At 41.2% G+C, this 19,800-nt stretch overlaps 1 protein-coding gene across 1 annotated transcript in view; it reads left to right on the forward strand.

Annotated features, from left to right (window-relative positions):
• Nucleotides 1–19,800, forward strand: part of ttc17 (tetratricopeptide repeat domain 17) — an 82,217-nt gene that overhangs the window by 40,085 nt on the left and 22,332 nt on the right. The window contains exons 14-20 of the mRNA XM_060911908.1: nucleotides 1,499–1,570; nucleotides 1,815–2,039; nucleotides 9,136–9,325; nucleotides 15,952–16,077; nucleotides 16,184–16,440; nucleotides 17,825–17,975; nucleotides 18,057–18,177. Of these exons, the coding sequence (XP_060767891.1) occupies nucleotides 1,499–1,570; nucleotides 1,815–2,039; nucleotides 9,136–9,325; nucleotides 15,952–16,077; nucleotides 16,184–16,440; nucleotides 17,825–17,975; nucleotides 18,057–18,177 (1,142 nt within the window). The remainder of the gene's footprint in view (nucleotides 1–1,498; nucleotides 1,571–1,814; nucleotides 2,040–9,135; nucleotides 9,326–15,951; nucleotides 16,078–16,183; nucleotides 16,441–17,824; nucleotides 17,976–18,056; nucleotides 18,178–19,800) is intronic.

Genomic DNA, 19,800 nt, shown 5'->3' on the forward strand with positions numbered 1-19,800 from the left:
TGGTCATGTTCATGGAAAATGTGTTTTGTGTTGTGAAGCTGGTGCTAATGAAATAAACGGGCAGTTTACTTCGCTCTTCAACTCGTGAGTCTCTTTCTCTATCGCTCAAATTACACATTAGTTTGCTATGCTGTTTTAGACAAGGCAAGAGACTACATCATCTGCTATCACTGTAACAGTATAATTGAGAAGTCTTGACACATTCAAGCCTCTCTCTCGTTTTAATTGTTGACTGTGAGCTTTTGTAAAGCCTACTAGTTCTCATTATAAAAATTCTTACTGTTGTAACGGTAATTAACCTTGATCTGTGTCTCAAACTATACTGTGCTGGGTCCTTGAATTTGATGGAATTACGCCTTAAAAGTCCTTGAATTAGATGTTTAAAAAGGTCTGGGAACCCTGTGATTAGCACTTGTTAAAAAAAAAAATGGATGTGTAAAATGAATCCTGTCTGAATAAGGAGTTAGTTCCGAATTCATATTCGCTAATGGGTTATATTAAAGCTATACGACCTTTCGATTTCATAAAATTGGTGAAATTGATTTCCTTCTCAAATTTGGTCATTGTGATAGATGTTTATTTCTAGACTATCTCACAAAATATCAGGCCGTTCTGTGGCTGGGAAGTTATTTAATTTAATTAATTCCCTAGCAAATAACGTGCATAAAATCGCTCGCTTTGCGCAGTCAAGCAGACAGAGGACGTCCGTGTGCGCATGCACAGGTTTACCTTTGACCGTGCACTGACTGTTACATCATTCTGTCACTAAACGAACAGCTGATCATACCGAGGTGCTCACTGACCGCTGATATTTATTAGTTTAGTCCTGCGTTTCCTTTCCTTCACAACATAACGTCTTTTCTTCTCGCTTTCTGTTACCGTAGTCGGTCTTTCTTTCACGGTTCATTCACACACTCGCGTCCTCCATTTTTCTCTCCTGCTTCAAATTTGTATCCCGCAATGCCTTGTGCGAGCAGGGAAAGCCCACCATGTGATGCAGTATCTTGAATTGGGTCATGATGAAGCTGGAAAAAATAGCAGAGAATTTTGGGCCATGTGGCCCTAAATTCATTAATTGTTCTATTAAAAAGAAATGAATAAAATTGGAAGTCTGTGATTCGAAATCAGTAGCTTTCAGTCCACGAAACACAAGTAAATTCTTTTAATGACCTACACTTGAAAAATCTGAAAGGCAGTCTATCTTTAAGGTAAATAAATAAATGATATCGCATGAATCCTGCTTGTGTGCTTTCTTGTAACAAAGCACTGCATAAAAGTGTACACACAGATACAAGCTGTAAGTAAGAAAACCTAAAGTGTTTTCTAAGTTTCGACCACATTATTAAATTCAACCTTCTCTGTGGAATAATTACTTGTCCTCAGTCATGCTGTCATATTTACAGAGCCCACAACACAGCTAGGTGCTGTACGGGTGAGATTTCACAAGCGAATGAAGCGTTAAAGTGAAGCGCGTGATTTTGTGTTTGTTGATGTGCAGGTGTTGCTGAAGCGTAGTGATGGGTGGACGATGGAACAAATAGGTGTGATGATATCAAGTACTTTAGAGAAGGTAAGAACAAACTGCTTGAAGCGATGATAAAATGTGTTGCCATGACCTCATTTTTGTTCCACATTAGCAGGTGTTAGGGGAAAAAAATACTGATTGGACAGCAGATTTCTTCTCTGCAAAAGAAACCCTTCCAGAAACATGTAGGCTGACTATTTTAAGATGAGCTGAATCTGGATGAATGGAGGAAACTGTACGATAGTTCCAGTTTGGTTTGAAGCCGTTTTTTTACTCTCTGTGTGTGCAGATGAATGTACCACGGTGGCTGGTTCAAAATGAAGCTGGGCTCTTTTGGCGAGCTCAGGGAAACGGTACACAGGCTCTGCAGTGTCTGCGCCAGGCCCTGCACTCAGCTCCACCTCAGAACAAAAACGTGCCGCTCGTCAACACAGCCAACCTGCTGCTCCACTACGGCCTGCACCGTGAAGCTCAGGAGCTCCTGCAGCAGGCCATGGAGATCAATGCCTCAGAGGTACATGAGACGTATCACTTCCCTTAGGATATCACTTACATACTTTTCATGTAGTTATTTACACAAATGCACTAGTGCTTAAGAAGGAATGGAGAAAACTGGAACGTTTTACATAATATTTTCAGTATTGTAACATTTTCTGCTATATAAATGGAAGATATTACACAGTTGCACGAAGATACGACGTTTGTCTTTGAGTGGTGAACATATTCACGAGTGAGTGAAGCGAACGAGCGATATATTTTTCAACACGAGAAGATAAACTTCATATCTTCACGCAGCCGTGTAATGTTATTAAAGGCCCGGTCACACAGCGCTTTACGGCTTTATCACGGCCAAAACCCGTCAAAAAGTGCTCTCCCGTGAAGCAGACGATGTTGTTCGTGTTGATGTCGAAGTTAAGACGTGTTACAGTCGATATACAGACGTGACAGGACGCAGGGGAAAATCGGAACGGCGTCGGACGCGGCAAAAAGTTTTGGACTGCTCAAAACTTTAGACCGCGGACAACCACGGCCGGCACACGTGGTAAAGACGTGCAACACATGTGAAAAACACGTGATAATCAGTGTCCCGGCCGTTATTAAAACTTGGGGAGACGTGGTAAGACGCGAAAGTTTGGCGGTCTATCACGGGCAGAGCATGGTCATCGGACGGGTGTTACGCGTTGGTATCACGGGATATAGCGTGTGTTTAGCGGCTTATCACTGAGAAATGGATTTTTCCGCGTACATATCACTGTCTAAGCCCGTTAAACGACGTCTCAAACAAGTTCTAAATTCGATTGATCACTGTCTAATCACTTCTGCATCACTTCTGATTTGCGGCATGTAAATACCGTAATTTTCTGAGACCTCGGCACTTGCAGTCTAGATGTCAAGGGGTGAACATGAACCCTCAACGCTGTGATGTCCTCATCTTAATGCTCCAGCACCAACAGAACCAACTGATACAGGCTCAACATATCCTTGCTGAGAGAAGAAGGAGGAGGAGGAGGAGGAGGGTGGTACAGAACATCTGGGTGCGTGACTGGATTGCGAGGAGACCTCAGCTTGGGCTTTACGACCGTCTCATGGTCGAGCTGCGTAACGAAGATCCAAGAGCCTTTCAGAACTTTATGAGGATGCCTCCTGCGATGTACGATGAAATTGTGCAGAGACTGACACCAGCCTAAGAGATCTGGATCGGCAACTGTGAAGACCAGCCGTGCGCGACCGCTTTTATATGCGCAGCAAGCCGCTCTTCCAACGACGCTGAGCCGCGGTTACCCGTGATTTGGCAGTGCTATGGCAGTGGAGTGCCCGTTTTACGTCCGCGCTCAACACGTGATCGGCAGTGCTACAGACGCGATGAGGCTGTAACACGTCTTAACTTCGACATCAACACGAACAACATCGTCTGCTTCACGGGAGAGCACTTTTTGACGGGTTTTGGCCGTGATAAAGCCGTAAAGCGCTGTGTGACCGGGCCTTTAGATTATATGGACACAAACACGCAAGCGAATCAAAAGAATTTTAATTTTGAACCTGTTCCGCGCGCACATCTATTCAGCGGGAAAACACTGGGAGTGAAATATCGTGAATTATTATGCATACGTATATGTTATTTACCAGCTGGGAGGTCCGTATGGTGAAATACCGTGACCGAGGTCTTGAAAGCACTGACCGAAGCCCTCTGGGCCAAGGTCAGTATTCAAGGCCGAGGTCACGGTATTTCACCATACGGACCGACCTTAAGCTGGTAAATAATATATATATTTTTTTTCTTTACCAAATTCTAACAGAAAACGAGAGCGCCCGAAAGGGAAAACCGAGTCGAGCCGCCATTTTGAATCCTCATTTACAGCTGTAATGCAAATTGCTTCCTCCTCGGTATACAAGTGCACTTCCATGGCAGGAAAAAAACTACATTTTGCCGCCTATGTAGTTCCCTATTTATACAAAATTGAGTCATTCAGGATTCAGACATGTTTTTGCTCGGCGTTAGCAACAGTTAGAGGTTTTTAGCTTTCTCCTGAAATGTTTTATTTTATTTCTTCTTCCTCAGGGTAATAAAACTCACTTTCGCTGTGAAGACTGTCGTTATCACTATCCATGCTGTAAAATTAATGCTATTCTCCTGAGAAATGATGGCAAAAATTCATAAGATTTTTGATAAAAATCTTATAAATAAATCCTATTTAAAAAAAAGATAAATGTTGACAAAAATTGCTACTATGTTTGTTGTTGTGAACGAGCGAGTCACCAGAGGTCCGTATCGTAGGATATGGACCCGCTCGCCAGCCAATCAGAACGCAGGATTTGATGGAAACCGGACCGCGAAAAAAATAAAGAACACTTATTCATTTGGTTTGATAGCATGCATTTGGTAGTGTTAGCATATCGCTTCTTCTACGTGTATTACGTCACTGTACCCAGTGGAGAATGAGCGTCGAATATGGTTTACGATATTGCATGGTTGTCAAGACAACATGACATTGCACGTCGGAGACGTAAAACTTCCGCGCTAGCAAGTGACCGTGACTATTTGTAAACAACCATGGCCGTCAAGTTTGCACCGTTCAATATGGAAGATTTTGAACACTGGAAAGGAATGTGTGTGTGTATATAATATTGGCTGACATTTTTCATGGTATATCAGATATATTACATTCAGCTAGCATGGTATTGAACGAGTCTTCAACTCATTCAGTATCATGCTAGATGAATGGAATGTATCTGATATACCACTCAACACCAGCCAATATTATTTCACTGTGTCACTCAGATCCACAATGTATTTTGTCTGAAAAATGTGAGTTTTTCAACAAGAGATCTTCAAGCCGATGTGCGGGTTTTTAAATTTTTTTAATTTTTTTATTTATTATACAGACATATTCACAAAAAAGTACCCTCCTCCTTCTTCCGGCTATTCCTGTACATTAGGGGGTGCCACAGCGGATCTGTTCCGCAAATTTGATTTGACGTAGGTTTTACTCCGGATGCCCTTCTTGATGCAACCCTTCCCAGTCTATCCGGGCTTAGAACCAGCATTAAAGTGCATATCACGGGTACATTCAGGAGCAAGATCAATGTAATTCTCCTATTTTATATTAAACTTTGGTCAAATATCTGTCACATTTTGCATTTTGTGCAGTTTTTTTACCTTGCGCAATACCAGAAAAATTCAGTTGAAATCAAGCTATTTGAGGCGAATTGGTCCGCCTCTGAAAAAACTTGCCATTTGTATTTCCCGGCAAACACTGGTTTTCGTGACGTCGCGTGCGGGACGCCTTCCTCTGAATCCTACGTCAGCGCTGGTTTGTTTATGAGAAAACGACCTGGTGGTTTTCTGCAAATTTCTTCAACATTATCACGTAATTATTAAAATGGTTAACAGATGTATCGTAGGAGGGTGTAGCAACACCAATCTTGATGGGATTAGTACTCCTCATTTTCCAAAAGACCGGACAAAGAGAGAGAAATGGGAGCGCTTGGTCTACACAGGCTGTGCACCGAAACTGTGCAAGCTCGCGCAGCCTGCCGGTGCTTCCGCAGATGACATCACGATTCTGGCTCCAGACTCCCTTGGGATTTTTCCAGATGCGTTTTATTTTATTTTTTTCTGTTGTAGACAGATAGCCTTGTGCATAATTACCCTTCTGGGTGAGTGTGTAAAGGGACATACAACCCCGATTTCAAAAAAGTTGGGACAAAGTACAAATTGTAAATAAAAATGGAATGCAATAATTTACAAATCTCAAAAACTGATATTGTATTCACAATAGAACATAGACAACATATCAAATGTCGAAAGTGAGACATTTTGAAATTTCATGCCAAATATTGGCTCATTTGAAATTTCATGACAGCAACACATCTCAAAAAAGTTGGGACGGGGCAATAAGAGGCTGGAAAAGTTAAAGGTACAAAAAAGGAACAGCTGGAGGACCAAATTACAACTCATTAGGTCAATTGGCAATAGGTCATTAACATGACTGGGTATAAAAAGAGCATCTTGGAGTGGCAGCGGCTCTCAGAAGTAAAGATGGGAAGAGGATCACCAATCCCCCTAATTCTGCGCCGACAAATAGTGGAGCAATATCAGAAAGGAGTTCGACAGTGTAAAATTGCAAAGAGTTTGAACATATCATCATCTACAGTGCATAATATCCTCAAAAGATTCAGAGAATCTGGAAGAATCTCTGTGCGTAAGGGTCAAGGCCGGAAAACCATACTGGGTGTCCGTGATCTTCGGGCCCTTAGACGGCACTGCATCACATACAGGCATGCTTCTGTATTGGAAATCACAAAATGGGCTCAGGAATATTTCCAGAGAACATTATCTGTGAACACAATTCACCGTGCCAGCTGCCGTTGCCAGCTAAAACTCTGTAGTTCAAAGAAGAAGCCGTATCCAAACATGATCCAGAAGCGCAGACGTCTTCTCTGGGCCAAGGCTCATTTAAAATGGACTGTGGCAAAGTGGAAAACTGTTCTGTGGTCAGACGAATCAAAATTTGAAGTTCTTTATGGAAATCAGGGACGCCGTGTCATTCGGACTAAAGAGGAGAAGGACGACCCAAGTTATCATCAGCGCTCAGTTCAGAAGCCTGCATCTCTGATGGTAAGGGGTTGCATTAGTGCATGTGGCATGGGCAGCTGACACATCTGGAAAGACACCATCAATGCTGAAAGGTATATCCAGGTTCTAGAGCAACATATGCTCCCATCCAGACGACGTCTGTTTCAGGGAAGACCTTGCATTTTCCAACATGACAATGCCAAACCACATACTGCATCAATTACAGCATCATGGCTGTGTAGAAGAAGGGTTCGGGTACTGAACTGGCCAGCCTGCAGTCCAGATCTTTCACCCACAGAAAACATTTGGCGCATTATAAAACGGAAGATATGACAAAAAAGACCTAAGACAGTTGAGCAACTAGAATCCTACATTAGACAAGAATGGGTTAACATTCCTATCCCTAAACTTGAGCAACTTGTCTCCTCAGTCCCCAGACGTTTACAGACTGTTGTAAAGAGAAAAGGGGATGTCTCACAGTGGTAAACATGGCCTTGTCCCAACTTTTTTGAGATGTTGTTGTCATGAAATTTAAAATCACCTAATTTTTCTCTTTAAATGATACATTTTCTCAGTTTAAACATTTGATATGTCATCTATGTTCTATTCTAAATAAAATATGGAATTTTGAAACTTCCACATCATTGCATTCCGTTTTTATTTGCAATTTGTACTTTGTCCCAACTTTTTTGGAATCAGGGTTGTACTTTCATATTTAAAAAAAACCCGGAACCTCCTTGCTGTGAGGCAACAGTGCATGCCGCCCTGAGACAAAAAGTACCCAGATTTATCAAAATATTTCTTTGATTTCCTCACAAGTGACAGAGATTTAGGTCCCGGTTTTGGTTCTCCATGTCCCAGATGTAGCTCGCATGAAAAATACGAGTGGTGTATTTCTCAGTAAAACACTCGTGTCTATGTAATTTAAAATATAAGTTCTGAAAAGTACAGATTTTCCTGAACTTAAATATTTTCCTCTTTTGCATACATCTCTTTCACACACGTTTTTAATGACTGGTTACCTCCAATCGTGAAAAGGGGGAACTGCATTCAGAGATTTCATTCCAGTTCCACTGAAACACACTGCACCTACCGGTACTTCTACATTTATATCCTAATCTACTGACTGAAACACATATTACTGTCTTTTTTTTAATTATAAGTTTACAGTGGGACGTAAGTTCTCACTTTGATTGTCGACATCACCTGAGGTAAAAGTCGTTCATGGTACACTTCGCTAGCAAGATTTCGACCTCTTTAGGCAGAATGACTGCATTTACTGCGGCGTTTGTTTTACTGACTCCTTACCCAACATGATCTTTGTCTACATGCATGCACATGGTTCGAAAGTATCGTAAATAAAACGTTTTCCTATAATTTTGGTAAAATATAGTTGACTGAAATATATTGTTGGCAGAGAAACAAAATGTTTTCATCACGGCGACATCTCATGGGTTTACCCAAATAATCAGTTACCCATTATGCACACAAGCGTTTTTTCACCATTTGCAAAAATCAATTTAAACCCGTGTCCTCAGTTATTTAATACGTCTTCAAACACGCAGGAGGGGAAAAAAAAATGCTTGGGTTTGTGGTCTAATCTTCAGGATTAGACCACAAACCCAACAGCCTTCGCTTACTACTTCAGGACTATCCCTGTGTCCGAAATCACTCCCTACTCACTATATAGTGGACTATATAGTGAGCTCGCCATTTTGTAGTGCTGTCCGAATGTATAGTGAGGATTATTACACCCTATATAGTGCACTCAAAGTATCCCACAATGCATCATGAAAAGTAGTATAACCGATGGTCACTAACCAAAGCAATATGAGGGTAAGTCATAAAGTTCCAAGACAAATTGAAAAAAATCTTTATTTATGAAAATAACAAAGCTATTTCTCGACATATCCTCCATTTAAGTCTAAACACTTCTGCAAGCTGTGTTTCCATCAGAGAATTCCTTCTTTGTAGAATTCTGGGGGACGTCTTTCACACCTTTTTGAAATTATAACATCTGTCTTAGAACATCATATATCCCACCATGCATTTCACGGTCGCTCTGAAAGAAATCAAATCAAAAGCCTCAAATTTGATTTAATAAAAGGCAGCGGCAAAGAAGAAAGGATTCAGCCTTGATTTTAAAAGAACTGAAAGACGCAGCAGACACAAAGTACTTTGTATTGATTAATGTAGGAAATACGCTCCGTATAATATGGATTTATCACAGAAAGACATGCGTATATTTATGATTTTGAAAACCCATTAGCCGACTGATCTGGCACGTTTTAATCGGGCGACAGTAATGACGTAAATAACAGCGCGGCAGAGTAGTCTCCGAAAGTGTTTGTTTATTTTCATTTCATCAGTGAGCTCACTATGTAGTCCTCTATATAGTAATTCCCTATGTAGTGAACGAGTGAGCGATTTCGGACACGGTATGATTTTTTTTTTTTTTTAAAGAATGATCTTTGCTGAGTATCCAGTATCCTTCTGTGTTTTACTGACTTTCCTGTTCACTTCTTGCATTAAGCCTCACACTCTGCTGAGCATGGTGAGTGTGCAGCTCTCTCGAGGGAACCTGACCGGTGCATTGACCCTGTTCCGACACGCCCTGTCTCTGAGTGGCAGCTGCAGCCAGTGCCGTGCCAGTCTGCCTCTGCTGCGCTGCCTGCAGTTCTACCCTTTCCTCTACAAGCTCCACCACCACCAGGCCTGTCAACGTGAGTTCTGCTGCCACTAGTGGCTGTTCTAACTGTCAATTCCTCCAGACCAAAGACAATCAAATTGCTCAGAAATAGGAAATAAGGTCTTTATTATTCATTTGATTGTTTAGTCAGTAGAAACATCATCATCATCATCATTCAACTTGCAATATTGTTAATATACTTATGTTTTTTTAGTTTTATCAATCTTGCCGTGCTCGACGCCGAGTTTACCCAGGACTGCTACCATATTGCACCATCCTCCTTTCTCCTTCTTGCAGTCTCTTTGCTCAAATCCCTTGTGTTTCAGCCTCGGTTTTGTTGTGGGTCGAGATCTTTTAATAGCTTAGTCACTGTAATCTGTCATCTGTTTTTAGCTCTCTCCCCACTGCATTTTCTATTCTTGGTTTGCCTTCTCTTCTACCTCCCTCTTCCTCTTTTTTTTTTTCCCCCCCTCCGCTTCCCCTGTAGTTCAGCACTCTTTTCCCCTGACGCTGTTCCCCATCAAGCCAAAGGGCTTTGAAGTGGAGAAATCTTGCACTCAATAATTCAACAGGCTGAAAATAGCTCAAACTTTATTTAGAGGCTGTTCTACTCTTGCAGAGAAAAATGAATTCATCGTCCTCTCCAAATTTGGGGGAGACACATGCGGTGCTATTGATTTCAGGTATTAATAAACCGCTGTAGACTTGAGCGCATTTGCATTTTATCCCAAGTTTCACCTCACCCTGCGTGAGATTTTGCTTTTGTCTACAGCACAAAGAGGACGATTTTAACATTTAAAGGGCTGATGACACAAACATGACTCTATGCAATTTCTTAAATAAACTATACAACATGGCAAACATGTTATATTTCTGTTATAATTACGTGAAAAGAAGCTGTTGTTACGCGAATATCCAACTTTTAATTGCACAGCGCAAGAAAACTGGGTCCGTGGCTCGCGGCCATGTTGTGACGTCAGCGGAAGAACACGCTGCGGTTCACTGGCTGTTCTACTCAATGGAAATGGCGCATGAAAACGCCGGTGAACTCTCTAGTGCTAGCTCTTCCTCTGAACAAAAGAACAACCAAATACTGGTACTTTAAGCAGTGATCATGATGGCATGATTTTATCTGATTTTAAATAAATGAGATTGATAATAATGTGAATGTTCACAACTAGTACATACAAACTCTGCAGCTTCTGATTCAGCAGCTGCGTCATACTGCGCAAAAACATCAGCAAGAACCTACAATATAAATGGAAATGCAATACACTAAGCTCAAATGACTTTTGGAAAGTATAATTTCTAAATTTTTTCTACATATTCTTGAAGTCGGTCATCGGGGTACTTGCTACCGTTCCCTAACAACGCATGGCAAAGGGTAAAGTGTAGTGTTGCTACGAGTACTTGCTAAAGCCTCCGGTGGAAGATCCTCGATGTGCTGATAAGACGTACAGTTCTATATAACACACAAGTGTCACGATAATCACAAAACAGATGCAAATTGTTAAAATACCTCATTTTTAAGCAATCATGTATTGATCGCTTCCGAATAGAATCTATGATAGCCTACCCTCTTTACCCTTTGCCTCTCGTTGCTAGGCGGCAGTTACATGAAAGCCGCAAGCTTTCACAAGCAAATACATGACTGATATCACGCCGACTTTATGATTACATTTATGATTATCATGAATGTGTACTCTATGATGTGTACTCTATGAGCGCTCTGGAGTGAGTCACTTCCAAGATGGCCGCGCAGACCGAATGGTTACTATTTTTAGCATCATGTCGGAGCACTCTATAGCTCTACGTACCTTTATCTTATGTCGTTTCTCAACACATGTTCTGACAGTTGGACTGTCTTTGGAGGAGTCGGCTTGTCCCAGGCGACTGCTGGATCCGGCATAGCTACTAGTAGACCCCCTCCGGAATACTGTAGGCACTGCTGATGGTAGTAACACACGTTTGTGCTGAACTGAACACCCAAGAGATTCTTTTAAGCTGGGAAGGGTGTCAAAACAATCCAAATCGAAGTGTTCAGAGCACAGGACGGATGTTGGTGAGGGCTCTCACTTGTCACGAGTGCGCCTGGCTTGCTTCACCCACTTCGCATGCAGCTCGGGATCTCTGGGAAACTTGAATAAACTTACCCCATCCTTGTGGGTTTTGGAGCAAAAGCCGGCAACACAACGCGAAGGCATAATAACATATATATATATATATATATATATATATATATATATATATATATATATATATATATATATATGAGTGATTCCACGCTTATGGGTACTGAAATGGGGACATGAACTTATTTTTAAAAATTCACCTAAAACCATTTCTTTTTACCATCAGGTCACAAAACATGTAATCTTTAATGAATGATATGTTAAAAGATAACTTTAATTTTCTGAGATGTAATAAAAACATATTTATATGCCAAAGTCAGAACGTAACAGAAGTGTTGTGGACATATATATTCTCAATTTTAACAATGTAGAATTACTTTTTGAAACATAGGAAGGTGATGTTTTAGCAAATATAATTAATAAACGTGTAGTAGAATAAACATACACATTCTTTCAATAAGATTAACATGGTATATAGCTAGATTGTAATTAATTTGTAACAGACGCGAGATGGACAATTGTAACAGAAGTAATGTAACAGACATCATTTTGGAACTCATAGGCTTGACTTTGGCATATAAATATGTTTTTATTACATCTCAGAAAATTAAAGTTATCTTTTAACATATCATTCATTAAAGATTACATGTTTTGTGACCTGATGGTAAAAAAAGAAATGGTTTTAGGTGAATAAGTTCATGTCCCCATTTCAGTACCCATAAGCGTGGAATCACTCATATATAAAATAATAATGTATAATAAAAATACTAATAATGATAAACCGAACACCTGCCGCATCAACAACAAACTGGTAAGTTAGGAGGAAGGTTCTTTCGCTGACGTCATATAGCTCCTCCTCCTCTTTCGTCTCCTGGGTGCTGCGGCCCCGTCAAATTTGCCCAGATAGCCGCGTTTTTTATCATAACTTGTAAAATAGGCGCCTTCGTGAATTAATATATGGATCATCGGGAATTACTTTTTATGTTATAAAACCTCGCCAAAGATGTCAAAAACGTGTCATCAGCACTTTAAAGGAGCTGTATTTTGAAAATTGCTGGCATACTTTCCTTTGATTGGCGTACACTGCAGCCAAGTGACATTAGACGTAGTGTTTTCATGAACTCAAAACTCACTTTAATAGCATGAAAAATAGCTTTGTACGAGAGTTGTATCATTCCTGCTGTAAAGCATCAAATAATGACCTTCATTTGTTCCCTAAAGACAAACTCACCATAGCAAGTGATAAACGCTCATTTTCAGTCCTCCGACTGCTCTCATGAATCCTGATATTTAGGCGTTCAGAACATCAAGTTACAAAACGCTGACGTTCAAGAAGTCTTTTTGCCAGTTCATTTCCTGGTATGTTTTAAAAGCCGCACAGTTAACTTGGCTACTGTTTAAACTGTGATATAAACGTGCTGCTTGGAAATGTTGCACTCATATTTTGCGTCTCCTCTTTCTCACGTATTGCATCAGAATCTGGTTGAGGGACAGCAGTTGTATTTCTGAATTTGCTCAAGTTGACTAATATATGTGATCAGCTTAGGAGCATTAGTGGCTAGTATGTGGTATCTTGGTTGAAACAGGCTGCCGGTTGGATAGGCAGAGAAGAACCCTACAACAATTTATTTAAAAAAAAAAATTCATAGACTTTGAGCAGTCGTCTCGTGTATTATAGACAGAGGTGGACAGTAACGAAGTTAATTTACTTGAGTACTGTACTTAAAGGAGATATGCAGAACCTCTATTTTTAAATAAATTGAGTGGATAGTTTCTCCATCCTTGACTCTTGTATGCTGCATAAATGGGAATATACATATATAAAAATTATTATTATTATTTTGAGAGTTAAAATCGACCACAAAGTTGGCATTCGAGCTGCCCTGCTGAGCCAGCCAGTCCTGAGTGCGTTACGTCACAGCGGGAACCGGTTTTAAGGCCGAGACCTTTTACAGCTATAGACCAAAGTCATATAAATAAAAATGTATGATGAAAGTAAGAAATCCCATTACCGACTTGCTCAGCTAAGACTGATTTGACTTCACTGATTGTTGGTTGACTCTCATTAAAACAGGATGGGTGTTATAACTTATGTAACGTACATGTACATGCATGCATTTTCACTGATAAAACGTAAAAGGCTCATTAAATAATCAGATGAACTGAGACAATCACATTCTGAAGCAAATTAAATAATCTTATACAGGTAACTTAAACACACAATACAAGTTACAGGTATTAATCTAAATGCAGGTAAACGTGTGTGTGTGTGTGTATGTGTATATATATATATGTGTGTATATATATATATATATATATATATATATATATATATATATATATATATATATATATATCCAAATGAGAGTCAGAGCTTACCTGCCTGTGTTCTTGAAGGCCGATTGTTTTGAAGCAATCTGACTTTCAGTTGTTTGTTCAGTTCTCCGTTCATTCACTTCTTCCACGTAAGGGAGAGATGGCAGCAATATCCAGTTTACAAATCAGACGGCTGGTCGACTCCTTCACTTTTCTTCATACTGTGTGTTCCGCCATTACTGCTCAGCTCAGGCAATTACTAAAACCTGGTACGGAACGGGATGTCACCGGTTTTAATAACACCTGCGGGGAGGTCACTGCCCTAGCGATATGTCCCGTTCCGTCCCGGGTTTTAGCAACAACCCTTGGCTCACTCCAGGAGGACTGGTGCAACTGAACTCACTTTCCTTTAAAAAAAAAAAAAAAACTTTCCTTTTCTTGCAGTTTTCTTTAATAGTTGGTACTGCACCCTCCACCCTCTTTCAATACGGGCTTGTAGCCAACACTCCTCAACAGATCAGAGGTTTCGTATGAGTCTTCAGTAAAATGTGCAGAGCAGAGGAGAGACCACTTCGTAGGCGCTCAATGTGCCCGTGAACTTCTCGCAAAACGCGTTAAAATCTTTGCAGTTTGAACATTCTTGGGCCATGAATGCAACGTAAAGCCACCTTCTATCGTGTTGCTGCACCTGCCAAAAAGACATCTACATGGCATGGCGATAAATTAGCTCAAAATGGAGGATCGGAGTTGCAGTCAGCGCTGTGTTTTGGTATAGCAGAAGTGGCGATGAGACCGATAGACTTCCTGCTGTGACGTTACGGACGTCAAGATCATTCAGTCAGACCGCTACCTATATGAATTACTTTAATCGTAAAATAACTATATTAGATTTATTGTTAACGCTTAAAACTATTCCTGTGCCATTCTTGAGGTCTCAAGGCGTTTATAAACGAAAGTGAGGCCATGGCTCTGCGTATATGCTTTAAGTACACTTTGAGTATCTGTACTTTTACTTAGAAACTTATGACTGTAACTTTGCTACATTTGAAAGACAAATATCGTACTTTTCACTCCACTACATTTCTATCAAGGTTCTCGTTACTATGAAGCGGCTTTGAAAATGAATGGATTTTTTTTCTTTTCTTTTCTAAAACGTGATTTGGTTTTTTCGCAGGAGACACTGAGACAGCTGATCAGTAATCACTAGGGTCACGTCACGGCCGTAGACTGTATAAAATCAAGTTCAGTGATTTTTCAGCAGCATTATTTGAACACCATCAGTTGATGTCAGAATGGAAGGAGGCGGTTCTTCTGGAGAATGCGCACACACACCCACGGCTATACCTAGAACTCATGTTTCAGTTTTCTGAAAGGATTAAAGATTCATTTCGTTTTAAATGTTTGCTTTGTTTGCCGAAAACGAACCACATCACGGCCTACAAAAACTTGCCGTCCAACCTGCGGAAGCATATTGAAGTATATAAACGTTTTATTCCAAGAGAAAGCTTGCAGTGAAGTTGTCTGTGCTTTTAGAGCTAGCGATAACGTTGCAAACGTAGCTATACAGTCTGGTTAGTCAAATGACTTTCTATGGATTTGCCCGCCAAGTTGCCGTAGCCTTGTCCACGGCTAACGTTTACACACAACTAGTTAACTTGGACACTATTAGTTAGCATGTAAAAACAGAGTTACGCTAACATGAAGAATGTTAACTTGTCTGAAGTCCTTTCAGAAATATGTTTTAGCATAATCTTGCCAAATAAACAGAATGTAGAAGTCTTTCTTTTCTAGTAGCATTAGCTACCCAGTATGTTTTTGAGTTTGAAAAGCGTTTGCGAGCATGTCAGGTGGAACTTCACTGGCTAGCTAGCTTAACGTTAAACCACCATGATGGCACAGCATGCGTTCATTTTGTGAATTCACATTTCTGTCTTTGGTAATGACGTTGGGTTTTGTAAGTGTCGTGGCAATAATGCAACAATGCGTTGACAGAAAATGTACTTTTAATACTTAAGTATTTTTAAAAGCAAGTACTTTAGTAAAAATTTGACTGGACAACTTTCACTTGTATCGGAGTAACATTTGACCAGTGGGATCTGTACTTTGACTTAAGTAATGAAGTTGGGTACTTTGTCCACCTCTGATTATAGACCTTTAGTAACAAAACAGTAATAAAGCTCATGTGCAAATATGATGTGTGTTTGGTGCGCAGATGGTTCAGGTTGTGAGAGAGCAGAGGACATTGAGGTGGAAGACTGGGAATCCGAGGAAAGGCAAGAAACTGGAAACACGGATGCCATGCCTGGATCTGCGTTAAAGGACTCACTCCTGTTTGAGAGTAAGTACATGTTTACCATCATTAAGCATCACAATATCACTCTTTCTATTTCATTCATTTTTATTCCTTCCTCTCTCTCTCTCCCCCTCTCTCTCTGTGTGTGTAGAAGTAGTGGTAGACAGTAATGGTTCAGGAGAGGTGGGCCAGCAGGAGCGAGGGGAAGATAAGAAAGGAGCGCTGGAAGGAGAAGAACAGTGGCAGTTGCATGAGGAGCTCATGGGAGCATTTGAAGGAGCGCTGGATGTGAGCGGGAAGCGTGGAGACCTGCGAGGGATCCGTGTTCTGAAAAACGACAGAGTGATGGGGGCCAGTAACGATGGCGCCTGCTTTGGGAACTGCGAGGATGATGATGGAGCAGAATGGGTAAGCTCTAGACCAGGGGTTCTGAACCTTTTCTGCTTTAAGGCCCACCTATTCATACTTGTAATGAGTCACGGCCCATTAAAAAATATCCCCAATTATTTTGGCTCATCTATTCTATTAGAATCTAATAATCGATTGTAAAGTGTATTAATGGGATGCGACATCACTCCCTGTTACAGATGGAGTCCAGGAATTAAATAAATGCAATAAAAACAAACTGTTTTTAATTGTTGGTATTGTATTTAAAACTGTATGGATGTGCCAGAAGCCAAACCATGCACGCAGGGCATTCTCACGCAAAAGGGATTCATGATCCAAAAGTGGAGTCTGGTCCATTAACACAAGAACTTATTGCCATGTTTGTGTTCAGCAAATGAGCAAGTTATTAAAACCAAGAAGTCCACTCAAAAGAAGTGGATATAGAAACCACTCAATGGGATTAGATCCTTACACGCTAACAAAGAAGGATTTTTCCTATGAGCTGGAAAATTATCCATCCGTTGAGTTCCCCGACATCTCAAACTACCTGGGGCTGCAGACCTCGTTCTACTCGGACACACAGATGAAAACCTGGAAGAGCATAGAGGAGTACAACTTTTTATATGTGGCTGGGTTAAAGATCTGGGGATCAGGACACTACAAGGTAGACGGATCTAAGCGCAGGAAGAGTGTTTATTAGCAGGCGTGAGATTTACAGAAGCAGAATCATAAAGCAGAGTATTTTTAAACAGGGTTATAAACATGACTAGAAACAAACGTGACCATGATAATGATAACGATAATGCTTCACAATGCCTCTGTGAAAACGGCGTCCTTATCCACTGACTGCGCTCAAATCAGTATCAGGTGTTTCCCATAACGACCGGGTCCCAAGCGCGTGCACAACGCACTCCGTGAGCATGCACGGCCACTCGAACTGCGCGCTAAGGCGTGACAGTCAAGTGTTCACCTACTGTGTGACCACAACTTTTAGCTCACTTGTATATCGCCATCAAAATACCTCATTTTCATCGATAACCCATCGCAAAACATCGTGAGCTGTAGTGTGACCGTAGCTTAATGAGACGGATGTGACGTCAGGTGCAACCCAGCAACTGTACGAGTAAAAAAAAAAAAAAGAATTCAACTTGGGGGGAAAAAAATTCGCGGTTGAGAAGCACTGCTCTAGACCATCAGAAAACATTTAAGTATGTGTAGCTCTTATGCTGTTGTGGCTCCAAGGAAATTATTTTTTCTTTATTTTATAGAGCAAATTTTTACACTTTTATACAAAATCCCTCTAAAACAAATGTCCTATTCCTGATGGTTCGTATATAATAGACACTGATGGTACGAAATCTGTTCAATGTAAGGTTTATGTTTGTTGTTGTTTTGGATAATCCAGATCACATTCCAGGTGAAGCGAATGCGAAAGCCCAAGCCAGAGGTTTCTGAGAGCTGGGCAGGTGAAGAGGATTCCTCTCCGAGTGACTCCTCAGCAGCACACTCCATCCTGGAGATCAGCGGCCCGACCATCCCTTCCCCTGGACCTTCAGGTATGTGTCATATGAACTGACTGCTTTCTTCAATGTGCAGCCTTCTGAACTTTTTTTAGGGACAGTGTGTGTGTTTTGCAGGAAAGTGGAAAGACTACAGCAGCCTGGGCTGGCCAGGACCAGAGGAGTGTCAGCGCACACGGCGGGTAGACCTCACTACTGTTGCAAGCACCTGGCTGGCTGTGTCTGCCAAAAATATCGAGTAAGCTCATGTATTGAAGTTAATGTACACATTTACGTCTTTTAGGATGTTTCCACATGGACACTTTGTCATTAGTCAAACACACAAAAAAACCGAAAAGGCGGAAAAGTGTAATATAACATGCCAATACGAGTCATGATATAAGGTTAATAAAACCGAAAACGTAATTGAAGAACACGTTAATTAAGAAATAAAGCAAGTTTAAAAGTGACTTCAGTTCCCCTTTAACAATTATTCCACGAAATCGAGTCGTACATGAGCTGATAGCCGGCTATAAGCCCTGTACGATGAGATTGAATGGAATAATTGTTTTATTCTATCCACATTCACCGGATTTTGAGAAACGGAGCATTTTTATTTTTTGCAAATTCGATAAATAACATTATACAAAACATCCGACAAAATCATTTCCGCTTAGGCAGACTTCTCAAAAACTTATCAGTGGCTGCATGAGTTGACTTTAGTGTAGTTCAGGCATCACCAAATGGCGGACCTCGGTCCGGATCCGGACTCAGTGATGGTTCTGTCCGGACCCGTGACCAATGGTAAATTCACGAGATTAAGTAATTTTCATGAAGCATTATTTTGGACGATCGTGGCTATTGACAGCGGGCGCTGCTACTCCAGTTAATACGACAATAGCTTCATTCAGTTGAGCCAATAAAATCGTTAGTTTACCCAGCAGTCCACAGCAGAGCAACAAGCAGAGAGGAAGAGAGTTAAGTTCAGAGACAACCGACCGAGACAACATGGCTTGCTCCAAAAGGCGGCGGAAAGTAGACAAGGAAAATCGTTGTTTTAAAGATGAATGGACGGAGAAATATATGTTCATTCTTCCGGCGAGCAGTTCAAAACCAGTGTGCCTCATATGCTCCGAAAACGTGGCATTAATTAAAAGCGGCAACGTGAAGCGCCACGACGAAACAAAGCACAGCTCTTTTGAGCAAAGTTATCCCCTGAAGTCCGAGCTGCGGGCACGCAAAATAACCCAACTGCAAGCACAGTATGACAGGTCTACCCGACTCATCACACATACATTTACAGCCCAGCAACGTGCAAACGAATGTTCCTTAAAAGTAGCGTGGATTTTGGGGCAACATAAACACATTGGAGTGTGTTCCCTGGTCTAATCAAAGTAGCACTGCACACCTTGACTATGTTTGGATCAACTTACAGCTGAGAGTCAGCTTTTTCCACTATGAACATTGTCAAAACCAAGTACCGTTCTAGGCTCGACAATGAACACCTACATATCTGCATGAGAATGGCACTCCAAGATTCAAATTACTGGCAGGTCAGCCACATTTTTTCTCATTTTTCTCATAAAGAAGAGTAAAAGAAGAATTAAAAGAGAAAAGTTCAAAGAAAAATGTTCTGTTTGCACCCCCCCCCCCCCCCCCCCCCAAAAAAAAGCCACTTCTCGTCTCGTCGTCTTCCGCTTTATCCGGGACCGGGTCGCGGAGGCAGCAGTCTAAGCATGGAAGCCCAAACTTCCCTCTCCCCAGACACCTCAGTCAGCTCCTCGGGAAGAACACTGAGGCGTTCCCAGGCCAGCCGAGAGACATAGTCCCTCCAGCGTGTCCTGGGTCTTCCCCGGGGCCTCCTCCTGGGGGGACATGCCTG

Source organism: Neoarius graeffei, chromosome 27 (assembly GCF_027579695.1).
Source record: "Neoarius graeffei isolate fNeoGra1 chromosome 27, fNeoGra1.pri, whole genome shotgun sequence".
In the NCBI taxonomy this organism is placed as follows: domain Eukaryota; kingdom Metazoa; phylum Chordata; class Actinopteri; order Siluriformes; family Ariidae; genus Neoarius; species Neoarius graeffei.